The sequence below is a fragment of the Dreissena polymorpha genome, chromosome 10 (genome assembly GCF_020536995.1).
Source record: "Dreissena polymorpha isolate Duluth1 chromosome 10, UMN_Dpol_1.0, whole genome shotgun sequence".
NCBI classification, from domain to species: Eukaryota; Metazoa; Mollusca; class Bivalvia; order Myida; family Dreissenidae; genus Dreissena; species Dreissena polymorpha.
The window spans coordinates 50,998,317-51,018,616 of record NC_068364.1 but is presented as its reverse complement, the minus strand read 5'-3'; the positions used below and the strand labels follow the sequence as shown (position 1 = coordinate 51,018,616).

The window sequence follows — 20,300 nt, the reverse complement described above, 5'->3', positions numbered from 1 at the left end:
TAAATATACTAGACATCCCTAATTTTGGAAATAAATTGATCCAATTTAGCAGGATGGGAATGTCCACTGAGCATACATGCATTAAACCCTCTTTTAACAGACCACGGCTCAGATATAGAAGTACGTACGACTTATTTTAAATGCTCTCGAGTCCGTTTCTTGGACCTAGAACCAGTACTTGGTGTCTTTGGGCGAGATCTAAAGAACGCTCCCACAGTGGGAATCGAACCCGTGACCTCCCGATCGCTATGTGGACACCATATCGTTAATATATTGTCCTATTGTTAACAAGCCGGACTTGATTTAATTCTGATTACCCGTAAGGAGACCAAAATTACGAGACAAGTTCTAATAATTCCGCGCCTGCAATAAACGTCCACATGGACAACTTTCAGCAATATTAACAAAAATATTTTAATGAGCGTATATAAAAACCATACATACACAACAATGTCATGCAACCATTTAATACATAATATTCCATTGGGTCCAAACATCGAGACTCAACCTAAGCTGTTTGTGGTCCAACATTTTTGAAGCCTTTGATTCCCAACGATCCACCAGAATGTTCGCAAAGCGCCTAAACTTAGTATACTAAGCAAACTTAATTGATATCCCCCAGTAAATTTCAAAATTTTGTGACAGACGAACGGACAGAACGATGGATGGACAAAGCCAATACTAAATCCTTCCGCCTTTTGCGGGGGATAATAATAACATAGTCTACATACAGTGTGATTTTATTTCATAGGAAAAATACAGCAGAATGAACAATAATCAAACGAAATCAATTGTACTCCAAAAATATTAAGTCCAATTAAAACAAGGGCTGTTTGTAAAACATGCATGCCCCCCATATGGGCTCTCCGTTGTAGTCACAGCCATTGTGTGAATATGTTTTTTGTCACTGTGACCTTGACCTTTGACCTTAGAGACCTGAAAATCTATAGGGGTCATCTGCCAGTCATGATCAATGTACCTATGAAGTTTCATGATCCTAGCCTTAAGCGTTCTTGAGCTATCATCCGGAAACCATTTTACTATTTCGGGTCACCGTGACCTTTGACCTAGTGACCTGAAAATCAATAGGGGTCATCTGCAAGTCATGATCAATCTACCTATCAAGTTTCATGATCCTGGGAATAAGCGTTCTTCAGTTATCATCCGGAAACCATTTTAATATTTCTGGTCACCGTGAACTTGGCCTTTGAACTAGTGACCTCAAAATCGATAGGGGTCATCTGCGAGTTATGATCAATGTACCTATGAAGTTTCATGATCCTAGGCATAAGCGTTCTTAAGTTATCATCCGGAAACCATTTTACTATTTTGGGTCACCATGACCTTGACCTTTGACCTAGTGACCTCAAAATCAATAGGGGTCATCTGCGAGTCATGTTCAATGTACCTATGAAGTTTCATGATCGTAGCCATACGCGTTCTTGAGTTATCATCCGGAAACCATTTTACTATTTCAGGTCACCGTGACCTTGACCTTTGATATAGTGACCTGAAAATCAATAGGGGTCAACTGCGAGTCATGATCAATCTACCTATCAAGTTTCATGATTCTAGGCATAAGCTTTCTTGAGTTATCATCCGGAAACCATTTTACTATTTTGGGTCACCTTGACCTTTGACCTAGTGACCTGAAAATCAATAGGGGTCATCTGCGAGTCATGATCAATGTACCTATGAAGTTTCATGATCCTAGGCATAAGCGTTCTTGAGTTATCATCCGGAAACCATTTTACCATTTCGGGTCACCGTGACCTTGACCTAGTGACCTGAAAATCAATAGGGGTCATCTGCCAGCCATTATCAATCTACCTACGAAGTTTCATCCGGAAACCATTTTACTATTTCAGGTCACTGTGACCTTGACCTAGTGACCTTAAAATCAATAGGGGTCATCTGCGAGTCATGATCAATCTACCTATCAAGTTTCATGATCCTAGGCCTAAGCGTTCTTGAGTTATCATCCAGAAACCATTTTACTATTTCGGGTCACCGTGACCTTTGACCTAGTGACCTCAAAATCAATAGGGGTCATCTGTGAGTCATGATCAATGTACCTATAAGGTTTCATGATGCTAGGCCCAAGCGTTCTTGAGTTATCATCCGGAAACCACCTGGGGGACAGACCGACAGACGGACCAACAGACCGACATGTGCAAAGCAATATACCCCCTCTTCTTCGAAGGGGGGCATACAAATATGCATGCAATATCATATTAAACTTAAATCATCTAGTAATAAAAGAGGGTCATGATGAAGCGTAAGCATTCCCCTTAATTCAACGTACACAAATAGTTCAAGACTTGACCCAGTAATCTAGTTTTCTGACCCCACTTGACCCAGATTTTAATTTGGCCTGACTATTGGCAAGAGGACTATTCTGACCAAGTTTCGTCAGATTAACCCATTAATGCCTAGTGGACTCTTCCATCCTTCTAAGTTGGATCAATTTATTTCCAAAATTAGGGATGTCTAGTATATTTATTTCTAAATTTAGAACAATTCTTACAGAAATTCCTTTAAGCAAAAAGCGTAGACCCAGATGAGACGCCGCATCATGCAGCGTCTCATCTGGGTTTACGCTGTTTGCATTGTCCTTTTTTCAGGACGCTAGGCATGAATGGGTTAAGAAATATCCGTGGCTTCCAGAGTAGTAACAAGTTTTTCATTAAATTTCACCAGGTAACCTGTTTTTTAACGCATATGACCCAGATGCTAGTGTTGATTAACTATGTGCATGATTAACATTCCGACCACGTTTAAATAAGATTGAGCCATACATGTGCACTCTAGAATGTGAAACTTTTTTGTGTAATAGTTTGACCTGGTGACCTAGTTTTCGGATGGAAGAGACCCAGATTCAGACAAAGCGTAGTTAACCCTTTGCATGCTGGGAAATTTGTCGTCTGCTAAAATGTCGTTGTAAAATTAGCCTTTTCTTCATTTTTTTTTTTCAAAGAATACTATCAGAATAGCAAACAGTTTGGATCCAGATGAGACGCCACGTTCTGTGGCGTCTCATCTGGATCCAAACTGTTTGCAAAGGCCTTTAAAATTCGGTTCCCGCACTGAAAGGGATATTGTCCACACGAACATTCTTGCAAAGTTTCATGACGATTGGATGACAAACGAGCTACAGAGACCCCATCGCTCACCATGAGCAATTAATTATCACTTACACTAAATATCTTTATCTTTAAAAAAAAATCAAAAATAATAAAAACATAATCTTCAGAGGTATTTAATATATTCTGATAATAGCTGAGACAAAGATCTTATAGGAAACACATCAATCTACTTTGATTTCTTATATAATAACTACTTCATTTTCAATGGAACGTTCGCACACACCGCGGAAGGAACATAATGAAAGCCACATCATGTTAGTTTTATAAGTTTGAAATATAAAAGAATGTACAGTTGAATGAATACATGACAAACAAAATGTCCTATGAATACCATTATAACAATCACTTACATAATTGAGGCACGCTCTGAGATAATGAGGTTTAATGCATGCTAAGTGTTGTCCTTGATTTGCCAGTGCAGTCCGCACAGGATAATAAGGGATGACACTTTCCGATTTTATGATATTTTTTGTACAGTTAAGGCGGAAAAATCATACCTGATTAGCCTGTGCAGACTGCACAGCTTAATATGCTTTATGACGATTATGTACCCAAATTCATTAAGCCCCGTTTTGCCTGAGTGCAGCTCATTTATTTATTTTCTAAACACTATTTTTATATAACAATGTACACGAATGTAGTCTAGGAAATTCTTAAAATAAAATGTCAAGGGAAGAATTAGCAACAATTCTGACCACGCCTTCATTACATTTACATGCTTATTAAACCTTACATTTTTCAAGATCATTACACATGGAAATGCAAAATATGATGCGCATTTAATGCATTATTATTCTAATATATTCACATAATTTTAATACAAACTAAAACTGCACAACTAATGTGTTACACCATGGAATGCAAATGGAGATGTCTTCATATGGCATTTACCCAAAGGATAGTTGGACGGAACATTGTTAAAGATTACAACAGCTTTCATGCACACACAAGAAAAACTGTCATGCAAAAAAACAAATAAGCTGAAAATATATAAGCCTCAATCTGTGAAAACGGGGTTAAATGCGTATGCCTACAGTGTTGTCCCAGATAAGCCTGTGCAGTCCGCACATGCCTGTGTAGATTTGCTGTGCAGTCCGCACAGACTAATCAGCGACAACACTTTCCACCAAAACTGAATTTTTGCTTTACAAAGACTTTTTAAACGAAAAGTATCATTAAATCGGAAAGTGCTGTCCCTGATTAGCCTGTGCAGACTGCAAAGGCTTATCTGGGATGACACTGTATGCACATGCATTAAACCCCATTATCACAGAGCCAGGCTTATATGTTGTATTTCAGTCAGTAAAATATTACAAACATAAAATGTAAATAGTACAATGACACTGGATAGATTCAGTTGATGAGATTTGTCAATAACAAAAAAAAATTAAATTAAAAAACAAAACGATCATCAATATCAAATCAATTTAAACTAGAAATACAGATCTTAATTACACACATAGGATGACATAATTTCTCAGACTTGCAAATATGAAAGATTTCAAAATATGTTAATAAAATACATGTACATAAATTTGAAAGCAACTTCATAACACCTTTCAAATGCAAACAAGTTAAAGATTATAAAATGTCATCATTAATCACTCATTAAATGTCATCATAAATCACACTCCATCATCAGAATAAATAAGCATTCATACACAATAAATAATAAAGCTTATTACATGAACATTTATTTATAAGATACAATTACAAATAATTAAAAAAACTGTTGAATACTCAATCATAAAACATCTAAATATTCAGTCACAAAACAGATGAATATTCAATCACAAAACATTTGAATATCCTAGTAAAAAATATTTGAATATCCAATCACAAAACAGTTGAATTTCCAATCACAAAACAGTTGAATATCCATTCACAAAACAGTGGAATAGTCAATCACAAAACAGTTGAATATTCAATCACAAAACATTTGAATATCCTATTAAAATTATTGGAATATCCAATCACAAAACAGTTGGATATCCAATCACAAAACAGTTGAATATATATTCACAAAACAGTTGAATATTCAATCACAAAACAGTTGAATATCCTTTCACAAAACAGTTAAATATTCAATCATAAAACAGTTCAGTATTCAATCACAGTTGAATGTTCAATCACTACAACAGATACAACATTCCATTCCCATGCTTTATGAATTACAGAGAAGTACACAGACATGTACAATAACCTGCTCTGTACCATTCTGTGTTAGTCAAATGTGCCTGGGAAAACAGGGGCTTAACCCATTTATGCCTAGTGGACTCTCCCATCCTTCTAAATTGGATCAATTTATTTCCAAAAATTGGGATGTCTAGTATATTTATTTCTATATTTAGAATATTTCTTACAGAAATTCCTTTAAGCAAACAGCGCAGACCCTGATGAGACGCATCATGCTATTCTATATAAATATAGAAATAAATATACTAGACATCCCTAATTTTGGAAATTAATTGATCCAATTTAGAAGGATGGGAGAGTCCACTAGGCATAAATGGGTTAAACTAGTTTCACTAGTGCCCCCAAAATGCCATCAAAACACTTTTTTCGTACATTCACTTTTTACCAATCAGGTGATTATTTTTTTTACAGACTAGTTAGTGCATGTCAGGCATATCATGTGAAAATGGGTCTTATGCCATATGTGGCCCCAGGTATCTTCTGACCAGCTAGCATGCGCATTCTTGTATGGAGTTACCATGTCTGCTACTGAGACCATGAAACTTTGTTTGACTTTATATGCGGACAAGGTAGCTTGTGACCAGAATGATAAGAATAGGCTTGTCTAGAGCTACCATAGCCACATATGGCATAAGCCCCATTTTCGCATGGTATGGTTCATATGTCATCCAAGATAAGAGGTGTCACAATACGGAACAGCTCATCATGATATGATTCTGCTGTAAAACAACATGGAATGCATATACTAACACATCAAAAACATGTATTTAAACAAGAGCTGTGTTTGCGAAACGCAATGCCCCCTACTGCGCCGCTTTGAATCCATATATTTGATCTTTGACCTTGAAGATTACCTTGACCTTTCACCACTCAAAATGTGAAGCTCCATGGGATACACATGTATGCCAAATATCAAGTTGCTATCATCAATATTGCAAAAGTTATGACCAAGGTTAAAGTTTTGGGACAGAATGACAGACAGGCTAAAAACAATATACCCCCGATCATTCGATCAGGGGAAACAAATAGACACAGATAATTATTTAATGTGGTACATTGCTTTATTAATCCAAAACATCCTGTGTCAATAGATTTTTGTTAAAATAAAATAAAAATTTAAAAATGCAAATTGACCAGAAAAATAATCTTTGGTAAAAAATATCCCATAATGTATAACAAGATTCAAAATATGTTTACTATGCATTAACTTATTGATTTATATAATAAATGATAATTTACCAAAACAGGAATTTATTAATGAAAAGAAAGTTTATTTCAAAATTTTCAAAATTTTGTTAAACATGAGAACAAAATTGTGATGAACTTCAGCAATTAAACTTTTTCAACTTTCAATCACTAACGTTATGCTTCAATAATAGTTCTAAACATTATTTTAAATGTTCAATGGCCTGACCATCATTCAAATTTTATCAAGTAAATGCCAAATTAACATGTTATACATAAAACAGAAATAAAACTTTAATTTCCAAAGAAAATTTGACATATGTATCCAAAATCAAATACCGGTATACCTGACCCCTGATGGAAACATATGGGCAATGCTCTGTGAAAAGGGGGTTTAATGCCTGTAAAGAAAGTGTGATCCAAGATTAGCCTGTGCAGTCCTCACAGGCTCATCAGGGACGCCACTTTCTGCCTTAATTGGATTTTTGCTAAGAAGAGACTGTCTTTAAACGAAAAATATCATAATAGCGGAAAGTGTGGTCCCTAATTAGCCTGTTAGAACTGCACAGGCTAATCTTGGACAACATTTTCGCCCACAGAGCACCACTCATACATAATACTTTCAAGAAAAATTAATAGTGATGATTCAATCGTGTCTTAAAACAAACAAGAAAATATGGTGTACTAAGACTTCTTTCAACTTCTTTATTTGAACAATATATTCGAGTTTCTATGGTGACACAAGCCTATTACATCACAGAATCTGAATCCAATTATTGATAACTATTTCAATATGTCGACATCAGCAATGAAATCTTTCCCCCGGATGTCTTTAGGAGTGATATACGCACTCTGCCTTTGCCAAAAATGGTTGTAAGTCTGTGTCTTTACATAAAGAAACAAGATTGGTAGCAGATAAAACTCAGCATGTTCGCTTCTAAAATGTTGAAGTTCATGTCTTCTGTGAGTCTGATTGAATCATGTAAATCATGTGGATCAATAAGAGCAAATCTCATGGAGAAAAAAAAAGATGTGGATTTCATAATCTGTCAAGTCCATCAGTCTGATAGCCTCATTTCTACGCTGATGATACACTTCTTCTTGGGTTGTACATGTCACAATGGGGAAGAATTGACTTGTTGAAAAACTGGAACAGACAAAAATAATGGAAATTAGCCTTGGTTGCCAATGACTGTTGGCCTCTAAAATGTCGCTACAAGCCTCATTACACATAGCACTGGGAAAATGGGTATAAATTCATGAGAGCAATGTGTCGTCATAGATTACCCTGTTCAGTCTGCTCAGGCCACTCTGGGACAACAAATTCCGCCTTAACTGGATTTTGCTAAGAAGCCTTCATAAAATTGACCATACAAGAGAAAGGTCATCCCTGATTCGCCTAACAGGCTACTTTTGGGATGAGAATTCACGTACATGCATTAGACCCCATTTTCCCACAGCGAGACTCGTACATTTTAACTAAACAATTTTGACACCGTAACTTAATGCAATACTGGGCCTGGGTATTCAAGTAGATGATAAATAATCACCAACAATTAACCCACTGGTTGCCTCTTACACGCATGAGTAGAAAACGATTATATCTTCATTAAAAGCTTTTGATGTAATTTTCCCAACAAACAACAGCTTATCGTTACTCGTAACATTAACATGGTACCAGCATGGGGCCTGGTACAAAATCACACCATCTACATTGCTTGAATGCCCTTACAAAATTACTGTTCAACACAAAATTAGCAATGTCATGCGAACATGACTCTTATTCAGTATGTGACCAGCATGGCTATCAGCGCTGAGGCCAGTCAGGAGCTGCCCTGTCCACCATGGTCTCCTTACTGACCAGGGTAGCTCCAGATGAGGGAAGCTACTGACGAGGGTAGCTACCGACGAGGGTAGCTACTGACGAGGGTAGCTCCAGACGAGGGTAGGTACTGACCAGGGTAGCTCCTGACCAGGGTAGCTACTGACCAGGGTAGCTCCTGACGATAGCTACTGACCAGGGTAGCTACTGACCAGGGTAGCTCCTGACCAGGGTAGCTACTGATCAGGGTAGCTCCAGACGAGGGTAGCTACTGACCAGGGTAGCTCCTGACCAGGGTAGCTCCTGACCAGGATAGCTACTGACCAGGGTAGCTCCAGACGAGGGTAGCTCCTGACCAGGATAGCTCCTGACCAGGGTAGCTCCTGATGAGGGTAGCTCCTGATAAGGGTAGCTCCTGACCAGGGTAGCTACTGACCAGGGCAGCTCCTGACCAGGATAGCTCCTGACCAGGGTAGCTCCTGATGAGGGTAGCTCCTGATGAGGGTAGCTCCTGACCAGGGTAGCTACTGACCAGGGCAGCTCCTGACCAGGGTAGCTCCTGATGAGGGTAGCTCCTGACCAGGGCAGCTCATGACCAGGATAGCTACTGACCAGGATAGCTACTTACCAGGGTACTCCTGACCAGGGTAGCTCCTGATGAGGGTAGCTCCTGACCAGGGTAGCTACTGACCAGGGTAGCTACTGACCAGGGCAGCTCCTGACCAGGGTAGCTCCTGGTGAGGGTAGCTACTGACCAGGGTAGCTACTGACCAGGGTAGCTCCTGACCAGGGTAGCTACAGATGAGGGTAGCTACTGACCAGGGCAGCTCCTGACGAAGGTAGCTACTGACCAGGATAGCTCCTGACCAGGGTAGCTCCTGATGAGGGTAGCTCCTGATGAGGGTTGCTCCTGATGAGGGTAGCTCCTGACCAGGATAGCTACTGACCAGGGCAGCTCCTGATGAGGGTAGCTACTGACCAGGGCAGCTCCTGACCAGGGCAGCTCCTGACCAGGGTAGCTACTGACCAGGGTAGCTACTGACCAGGGTACTCCTAACCAGGGTAGCTCCTGATGAGGGTAGCTCCTGACCAGGGTAGCTCCTGATGAGGGTAGCTCCTGACCAGGGTAGCTCCTGACCAGGGTAGCTACTGACCAGGGCAGCTCCTGACAGGGTAGCTCCTGACCAGGGTAGCTCCCAGGGGTGTCAATTGGCCAAAATCTCAAATCCTGAAAATAAGCCTAGCATGTGGGGGACCAGTTCCAAAAGAGGGTTAATAATTCATTTAATTATGTTAACTGTGTTAACAATATGTCAAATTAAATAATTTATGTTTAAAATGACATTTTGTGAAAAAAATCTTTAAATACCAGAACAAAAATCCTCTAATTTATATCAATATCAAAAGCAGTTTTTGAGGGCCTAAATCCTGAATTCAGGAATAATCCTGAACTTTGACACCCCTGGCTCCTGATGAGGGTAGCTCCTGGTGAGGGTAGCTACTGACCAGGGTAGCTACTGATGAGGGTAGCTCCTGATGAGGGTAGCTACTGACCAGGGTAGCTACTGACCAGGGTAGCTCCTGATGAGGGTAGCTACTGACCAGGGCAGCTCCTGACCAGGGTAGCTACTGACCAGGGTAGCTACTGACCAGGGTACTCCTGACCAGGGTAGCTCGTGAGGAGGGTAGCTCCTGACCAGGGTACCTCCTGACCAGGGTAGCTACTGACCAGGGTAGCTACTGACCAGGATAGCTCCTGACAAGGGTAGCTCCTGACCAGGGTAGCTCCTGACCAGGGTAGCTCCAGACAAGGGTAGCTCCTGACCAGGGCAGCTCCTGACCATAGTAGCTCCAGACAAGGGTAGCTCCTGACCATGGTAGCATATGGCATAAGACCCATTTTTCCATGTTGTTCTTAAACTATGTACTATCAATTACACATATTCTTGTTCAATATAATGTGTCTGTAGCAACTCTTTAAAAATGTTCTATATGCATTAACACTTTTTAAAACTAGTTGATATTACTGTATAAATGCTTGGGTTATCAAAGTTCTCAAGGCACCCATGTTTCCTCACTAAGTGATGCGCTATATCTGTTTATTATTATTCTTTCCGGTGGTTTATAGAGAAATATCAGTGAGCTAAAACTGATAGTTCACCATTTCAAACATTGAAAATTGACAGTGAAAATTATTGATATTTTAGCATATTTCTCCATTTAAGAGTGAAAAACAATCATTTATAAGCATAAAAGAAAAAGGAGATTTGTTGAAGTCGTTTAAATATTAATTTCAATTCACAAATGATCATAGATTTTTTTTTTTTTCACTTTTTAATTATCACTTGTGAAGTAAAATTGCTATTCCAGCAAATTAAACAAAATAGTATCCCCTATATTTTAATTACACATTTTATACTTTTTACCATTTTTTTAAACAAGTTGGAAATATTGTGTGATATAACATGATTTTGATGTGTTATACTGCCATTATTATCATTAAAATTGTGCAAAGTAAAATTTGGGCTATTACCATTATCACTTTTATATTATAATAATTATCATATTTAAATCTGTCATTTCTTATATACATGAGACTAAAATACTGCAATTTCATCAACACTTGTGAACATTCTGTCGAATCTCAAGTCTCTCAAATCAAATAATTTCATTAAAAATTATGTGCACATTAAATAACAGGACAACAATAACCAATTGTAGCAAATAAAATAACTTCCCATAACGAAGTCAGACAGACAGTCGTTACATACATACAAATCTTCTTTATGATTTTAAACAAATTGCATATTGCAATATCCAAACATATTAAAATAAAATATTTATTTAAACTCAGATTAAAGCAAAATTTAAAATGGCAGTGCGAAACCATATTGGGCATATTTGTATAATCACTGTCATTCATTTTTCCTATTTGCCATCAAGCTGCTTTTTGCATGAAAGACATTTTTGATTAAACTGTTAGACTTGGTGACTAGCAAATAATTAGCATAAACTCTATCAAATTGACAAATTGAAGCAAATGACAAGCTTTGCACCCCAAAGACTGCCTTTTAGCCACATTCAAAACACAAAACCCCAAAGATATCTAAATCAACATAAAGTGAATAAAAAAGTAGTGAAATGGAACATTATTATCCTTTTAAACTGTTGATTTGTTGGATTTTAGTCGTCTGTGATCACTACCATGTTATATCCCGGCATTAAAAACCATATTACCTATTGACACAGTCTACTGAACTTATATTTGAGTACAAAGATAATCTGAAAATCCGAAATCCCAATTTTACACATCCATTTATGAATGAACTTGAAAAGAAATTCAGGCAGTTAAAAACCCAGCGTTGATGTTAACACCGTACATAAACTGTTCACAGAAAAGATTTATAATTATGGAATTAAATGTTCCATTAATTATTTTAATCACATGAATGAGAACATAAATAGAGAGCTCAGAGACGTATTTCTTAAAAGGTTTGCTTTGATAAGAAATTCACATCACAAGATAACACATTTAAATAACTTAAAAGCTCTGAATACTTAATATCTGAATCATTTTGCACTTTCATAATTTTGTTTGTTTTTTGAGAACACATATTACAACTACAAAAATTAACCCATTTATGTCTAGTGGACTTTCCCATCCTTCTAAATTGGATCAATTTATTTCCAAAATAAGGGATGTCTAGTATATTTATTTCTATATTTAGAATATTTCTTACAGAAATTCCTTTAAGCAAACAGCAAAGACCCTCATCAAGGTTTGCCAAGGCCTTTTTTCTAGACGCTAGGCATAAATTGGTAATAAAATCAATTAAACCAATAAGACTGCATGCGGTAAAAATGATTATAATTGAAATGAGTAAAGTTTAAGAATATAATTAGAGCTTGAATGATCTACCACTTAATGAACATCCTGATTTCTAACCATATATTAAATAATAATAAACAAAATGGATATGCAACGATAATTTAAAATTATTATGCAGAAATTGCAACATAATGATGAACTTGAAGTATTTTTCTTTGGTGATTTAAAACACACACATATAATTAACTATTCACTATCTTCTGACTGATTGAATCACGGTCAACACTTTCAAAGAATGACATCAACAAAATTGCTCAAGCAATTTATCACAATAGCAAGACCTATAATTAATCACAAATGTTAATTGAAACATCTGAAGTATAACATTTTTAACTATCAAAGAAGACCAACATAATTGGGCAGTTATCTTTACTATTTATTAAGCCCCACTGTTTACAGGGTTACAAATCACTATAGACTGGGTTACACATGATTTAAATGATTAAGAAATATGTAAAACTCAAAGGAACACATCTGAACTTATTTAAATTACACATAGTAATCATGTTGTTTTGAAAGAATAACCAATTTGGTAACTCGAGGATTTAAGATTGAATCGCGTTGGTCACCACAATTAAGTAAAGAATATTTTAATGGATATCCACATGTAGACACAGAAAAATCTACCCAAAACAACAAAATTTAATATCCTGTATTTAATGTTGAGATTCTGTGACAAATAATAAGTGTCAATTTAAATATAAATGTCCTTTTAACATCAGCAAACAAAAACTAAAAAGCAAAATCTTGATTACAAGTGAAATGACATGTCAATGAAATGATTAAATGGTGACAAATCAAATTTTAGTTTAATGACAGTTCATGCTTAATTAAAAATTATCCCTTTCTGACATGAAAATCTATCTCTTGATGAAAATCACATGACATAGTTAGATTTTCACACAAGATTATTACAGAAACTTGATCAGTAGAATACATTCTCTTAATTCCATACAATTATAAGTAAATTAGCTCCATAGAAGGTTGTTTTACAAACTTTTGCTGGTAAAATGTGATTTTAGAAACATGAGATGCCATCAGCAGGAAATGTCAAATGCTATTATTATAAATATTGTTGTTGTTTGACAAGGTGATATGCATTCAAACATATATGCCTTACAATAAGGCTATGCAAACATGAAGGTCATCCATCCCCATGTCTGCAACAGACAAGGACTCTTAGATAATCCCTTTGTATGCTGGGAAATTTGTCATCTGCTAAAATATGTCTGCTGAATTTCTTAAATTAGCATTTTCTTTGATTTTTTTTCAAAGAATACTATCAGAATAGCAAACAGTTTTGATCCTGATGAGACGCTACGTTCTGTGGCGTCTCATCTGGATCCAAACTGTTTGCAAAGGCCTTCAAAATTCGGTTCCAGCGCTGAAAGAGTTAAATTATATAATAACAGATATGAGCCGTGCTCTATGAAAAAGGGGTTTAATGCATGTGCATAAAGTGTCGTCCAGATTAGCTTGCGCAAATCACACAGGCTAATCACGGACGACACTTTACACCTAAACTAAATTTTTGCTAAGAAAAGACTGTCTTTAAACAAAAAATATAAAAGTGGAAAGTGTCGTCCCTGATTAGCCTGTGCAGACTGCACAGGCTAATCTGGGACGACACTTAACGCACATGCATTAAAACCCCTTTTCACAGAGCGCGGCTCATAATAATTATTTGAGAGAAATGACCTGACAATACTCCCTATCCTCCCTTTTAAGACACGGTAAATACAGTTTCATCAAATTCTGATCCTTACTACCTGAAACGCCGTGTAGAAAGGAATAATTATTACAATAACTTCACACTCTTTATCAAAGGACAATAACTCATTATGTTTTTAGCTTCACTACTTATACGACATGCACATTCCATCTTATACAGGCACTGTATATGAAGTTTCACCTTATTTGAATGATTAGTATCCAAGATCTCACTGGCAAACAAAATGGTATTCCAAGGGCCGTAACTCCCCAAATGTCATTAAAGGCAATCTTACAATAAGTGCATGTCCACCCCATAGGAATGCTATATAAACAGTTTCATGTGATTTTACGCAAAAACAAAGTATGTGCAGAATTTAAAGACAGAATTACACACACACACATCATGTAGGATGGAAATCACTATTAAGGAAATTCATTTCAATCAACAGCAATCTCAATTCCATCAAAATCAAAATTCTTACTCAGGGCAAATGTGGCAACTACATGCTTATACTACCCCATTATTGTAGCATTAAAATTGATAGCTGAAGTATGCATATCACTCTTCAGGATGAGCACACAATCTTAAAACAAAATTAACAAGCAAATTCATTGAATTGATATGCACCGCCAATATGCTTCTGGACACAAAAGTGTCATATTTGACACTCAGTTAAAAAAAATCATTTTTTTAACCCTTTACCACTTAGATACGTATTTTCACACATTTGTGAAAGTTACATTTAATTAAAGGCCTTTTTTACCAGATCCAAGTTTTAAAGGTTTTATTTCCAACCCTAAGATACTGATGAGCAGCAAACAGCATAAAACCTGAACAAACTGAGAGTTACTCGCAGGCTGTTCTGGCTTTATGCTGTTTGCACATAGCCATTTTCACTTCGCTTCTAAGTGGGAAAGGGTTAGGATACAAAGGGCTATAACTCCGTCATTCACAGATGGTGTACAATGCCATTTGGCATGCATCATCCTCTTATCCATATGATATATACTCATACCAAGTTTCAATGAAATCCGCCAAAGCACTTCCGAGACATGGCTCTGGACACAAAAGTGCCGGACGGACGGAAAGACGGAAGGACGGACAGAGCCAAAACAATATCTGCAAATGCAATACAATAATTACTGCTACAAGACTTTACAATTGAACCTTAAAGTCAGATGGACTTGGACAACAGACACATTGTGCTGTCTTGGAGGGTGAAGAAAATGTCCCACTACTCACCAGTCCCACTAGCCACTTGTCACTAGTTGTCTTCAATAGGTAGCAGGTTGGGTCCCTCAAATGTCATCTCGTCCAGGTCAGGAACCAGAGAGTCTATCTTGTCTTTCTTCCTGGACTCATAAACACCTGAGGCGGGGGAGATGAAATACATAGTGGACTTATATACAACTAAGTAGGGGAAATTAAAATACATAGTGAACTCATATACAACTAAGAAGGGTAAATGAAATACATAGTGGACTCATATCCACCTGAGGAGGAGAAATGAAAAACATAGTGGACACATATACAACTAAGGAGGGGGAATGAAATACATAGTGGACTCATGTACACCTGAGGCGGATGGAGATGAAATACATACACTGTAACTCCAATATAAAGCGCTCCGTTATAACGCTGAATCCAATATAACGCGGAGGGTGCTTGGATCCCATTTTTTCTCCAACCTTCCATTTTATTTCTGATTCAAATCCGTATAATGCAACTTCATGTATTTTCAGACAATTCAAAGATGGCGGCAATCACAGTTATGTTGATTGCTTTATTCAACCGTCCGTTGAACCGATTATAATCGCCTCGAGGTTAAACAACACCGACAGCTAATTGGTGTTAATCTGTTGTGTAATGTCAATAAAGGTGTGAAAAACTCGCGTGTCAGTGTTTATTACATGTTTTCCTCATCAGAGCGGTTCAGTGCGATAATTTCCATAAGTTAAGTGCAAGCGGGATAGTTATACAATTCAAGTAATTCAAAACGATTGAAACATTCTTTCTTTGATATGGTTGCAGTTTGACTATATTAAATGAGCGGCTGTGAAATATACTGCCTACTGCATAAAACAACTGTTTCTGTCATTTTATTATCGTTCTAGTATTATGTCATTTAATCTTTCAGTTCGTGTATAAGAACTTAAATAATGCAGACGATTTATTTACATGCGAACGCAGTGTACCGGCAATTGTTAACAGAGGCTGTCAGAGCTTCACTTTCATTTTCGCGCGGTATCAGAAAGTCCCCGGGAAACACGTTTTTTGCATGCGTATGACGCAATAAAACAATTTTTGTACATGAGTCGTATTGCATTCAATCTAAATGTAAAGTCGCTCGTCCAATGAAAGCTCTGCCCCATAATGCACTGTACTCTTAACACTTCTGAAAATGGCATATATGCGTACGGTTGTGTTTACGAATTTCTTAAACATATATCGTCATTAATGTTCAAGATTATTATTTTTTAAGTGATGTTGCTATTTTATTGGATTATCGGATAAATGTGCACATAAGAAAAGCGGTATGTATACTTTTTTTTCTTTTTCATAAAAGAAAAGCGGTATGTATACTGTTATCGATACGATTCGGTTTATATGCATGTATTTGCGTCAACACAGCATGGCAATATATATATACATGACCTATATTATAGGCTATTCTATACCTGTTTTATTTATAGCGCCCTGCAGTAAATGAGCTCAAAACCTGTAACGCGGATCCGTTATAACGCTGTTTCGCGGCTTGGACCCCATTGACCGCGCTATATTGGAGTTACAGTGTAGTGGACTCATATACAACTAAGTAGGGGAAATAAAATACACAGTGGACTCCTGTACACCTGAGGCAGGAGAGATGAAATACATAGTGAACTCATATACAACTAAGTAGGGAAAATGACATACATAGTGGACTCATATACACCTGAGTAAGGGAAAATGAAATACATAGTGGACTCATATACATATGAGGATGGAAATGAAATATATAGTGGACTCATTTACACCTGAGGAGGGGAAAATGAAATACATAGTGGACTCATATGACTCATACCTGAGGAGGGAAATGAAATACATAGTGGACTCAAATACAACTGAGGAGGGGGAAATGAAATATATAGTGGACTCAAATACACCTGAGAAGGGGAAAAGGAAATACATAGTGGATTCATATACACCTGAAAAGGCAAAATGAAATACATAGTGGACTCATATACACCTGAAAAGGCAATATGAAATACATAGTGGACTCATATGAACCTGAGAAGGGAAATGAAATACACAGTGGACTCATATACAACTAAGGAGTGGGAATGAAATACATAGTGGACTTGTATACACATGAGGTGGGTGGGGGGGGCATGAAATACATAGTGAACTTATATACATCTCAGGAGTGGGGAATGAAATACACAGTGGACTCATATACACCTGAGAAGGGGAAAATTAAATATAAAGTGGACTTATATACAACTAAGGAGTGGAAATTAAATACATAGAGGACTTATATACAACTGACAGGGGGGGATGAAATACATAGTGGACTCATATACACCTGAAGAGGGGGGAATGAAATAAATAGTGGACTTATATACACCTGGGAAGTGGAAAATAAAATACATAGTGGACTCAAATACACCTGGGAAGGGGAAAATAAAATACATAGTGGACTCATTAACACCTGAGTAGGTGAAATGAAATACATAGTGGACTCATATACACCTGAAGAAGGGGAAATGAAATACATAGTGGACTTATATACACCGGACAAGGGGGAAATGAAATACATAGTGGACTCATTTACATCTGAGTATGGGAAATTAAATACTTAGTGGACTCATATAAACATGTGGAGGGGAAAATGAAATACAACGTGGACTCACATACACATGTAGAGGGAAAATGAAATACATAGTGGACTCACATACACATGTGGAGGGGAAAATGAAATACATAGAGGACTCGCATACACCTGAGGAGGGGAAATGAAATACATAGTGGACTTGTATACACATGAGGGGAAAATGAAATACATAGTGGACTTGTATACACCTGAGCAGGGGAAAATGAAATACATAGAGGACTCCCATACACCTGAGGAGGGGAAAATGAAATACATAGTGGACTCATTTACACCTGAGTACGGGAAATGAAATACATAGTGGACTCACATACACCTGAGGACGGGAAAATGAAATACATAGTGGACTCATTTACACCTGAGTATGGGAAATGAAATACATAGTGGACTCACATACACCTGAGGAGGGGAAAATGAAATACATAGTGGACTCATTTACACCTGAGTATGGGAAATGAAATACATAGTGGACTAACATACACCTGAGGAGGGGAAAATGAAATACATAGTTGACTCATTTACACCTGAGTATGGGAAATGAAATACATAGTGGACTCACATACACCTGAGGAGGGGAAAACGAAATACATAGTGGACTCACATACACCTGAGGAGGGGAAAATGAAATACATAGTGAACTCACATACACCTGAGAGGAAAATGAAATACATAGTGGACTCACATACACCTGAGGGGAAAATGAAATACATAGTGGACTTATTTTTCAGAAGGCTGCTCATATACATAGAAACTATTTTACTCAAATCCTCTGGGTTTTCATAAATGTTAAACTTTAATGCTTGCTAAATATTGTAAAAACTACAGGCTCTTGTCATTTTACGACAAACTCGACTTAAAAACACGCTTAAAATAACAAAAAGACAAATACTAGAAAGCTTATTACTACTATCAGGGTACAGGATAACGTGACTTTGTGGGGTTCCCAATTAAACGTTAATTGATGTTAGCACATCGGTAAGTGGTGCTTTTTTTCAAATAACTTTTTAAAACAATTTTTCTTAAGAATTTCATCTTGTGCAAAAAAGACAGATTTTTATACTGCTTATGGCAATGTGAAATACATCAGAATTACTTTATTTAATAAGCCTGTGTTCTTGTTAAAAAATACCTTGTGTACTGCACGGTCATGCTTCACACATCCTGACATTTTGCCACTGATTTCAGATGATTCAAGGATTTATTCTTATACCTTAAAATATCAGCACAAACTGCAAGAAAACTGTCTTTTATGCACTTATGACTTTTGCAAATGTATTTCAATAACTTGAGATATTTGAAAAAAAAAGTTTTTAACGGTGTAATTACATTCTGTTCAGCCCCTGTGTAAACTCTGAAAACCCAGTTGATTCTGCACCCTGATATATGTCTTTGTTTTGTCTGCAGTTGAATAATATACATGAACCGTGGACTGCACAGGCTAATCTGGGATGACAATTAAGATTCTGCCTGACAACATTGAAATAAGCCACAAAGCAGTTCATACCGTCAGGATCCTGTCTCTTGGGTGGCCCAAGCTTTGAAAGGCTCGGCAGTCCATTCATGTTTACATTGTCCCGATCTCTATTTTTAGCCATGCTGAACTGGGAGCCAATTAGAGTCTCCGTATCGTCGTTGTCATGGTGCTCCATATCCCCGTTCTCTATCACAGTTTTCTGGGTCGAGGACACTTTGTTCTTCTTTTCAGGCTTACTCAGTTGGCCGCCTTGGGATACTGTTTGTGGAAAGAGAGGCAAGAGCTAAAAAACTTGGTAAAATCCAGTTAAGGTGGAAAGTGTGTTTCATGATTAGCCTGTGTGGACTGAACAGGCTAATCTGGGACAACACCTTATGCACATGCATTTGGAGAAAGAGAGAGGCTAGAGTTACTAACCTTGGTGTTGTTTTTAGCAAAAATGTTATATTAAGAAATAATTGCATTACAGCCCCACTCTGAGAGATGGGGCTCAATGCATGTGGAATAAGTATGCACAGGCTAATCAGGGATGACACTTTCTGGCTAAACTCTAAACTGGATTTTGGTTAAGGAGATAAGAAGTGACTTCCATTTAACAATTTGTTTTTAAAGAGTACAGTGTTGCAACTGATAAGCCTGTGTAGACTGCACAGGCTAATCTGGGATGACACTTAATGTGCAGCATTAAGCCGGGTTTTCCAAAAACAAGGTTAATTTCTATGAGCTACCGTAATTACTCTCAGTTTTCAGACACTTAAAGTTGTTGGACACCCCCCTTTTAAGCCAAAATAATTATTTTTCGTGACAATATTTTCTGGCATACGGGTTTTCGTCCTTAATAAATGACTCGGACAGTATATTTTACAGTGCTATTTTACCTTTCTGCCCTGTTTTTGCTTATCTGGGACACTTTGATCATTGAGTTATACAACCGAATTATAAGGTCATAAAAGCTGGCATATGAATGCCCTGAGGAAAATCAGGGCCAAAAAAACCCTTTTTG

General features: G+C 37.2%; 1 protein-coding gene across 3 annotated transcripts in view; it reads right to left on the bottom strand.

The window, feature by feature from the left end:
* Positions 1-728: 728 nt before the first annotated feature.
* The window catches only part of LOC127847352 (protein PTHB1-like), an 88,688-nt gene continuing 69,116 nt past the window's right edge, over positions 729-20,300 (bottom strand). For all 3 annotated transcript variants that reach the window (XM_052379207.1, XM_052379208.1, XM_052379206.1), the window contains exons 22-24: positions 19,328-19,555; positions 15,195-15,320; positions 729-7,674 (exon numbers count right to left, since the gene is read on the bottom strand). In XM_052379207.1, coding sequence (XP_052235167.1) covers positions 15,217-15,320; positions 19,328-19,555 — 332 coding nt within the window. In that variant the 3' untranslated portion in view covers positions 729-7,674; positions 15,195-15,216. The remainder of the gene's footprint in view (positions 7,675-15,194; positions 15,321-19,327; positions 19,556-20,300) is intronic.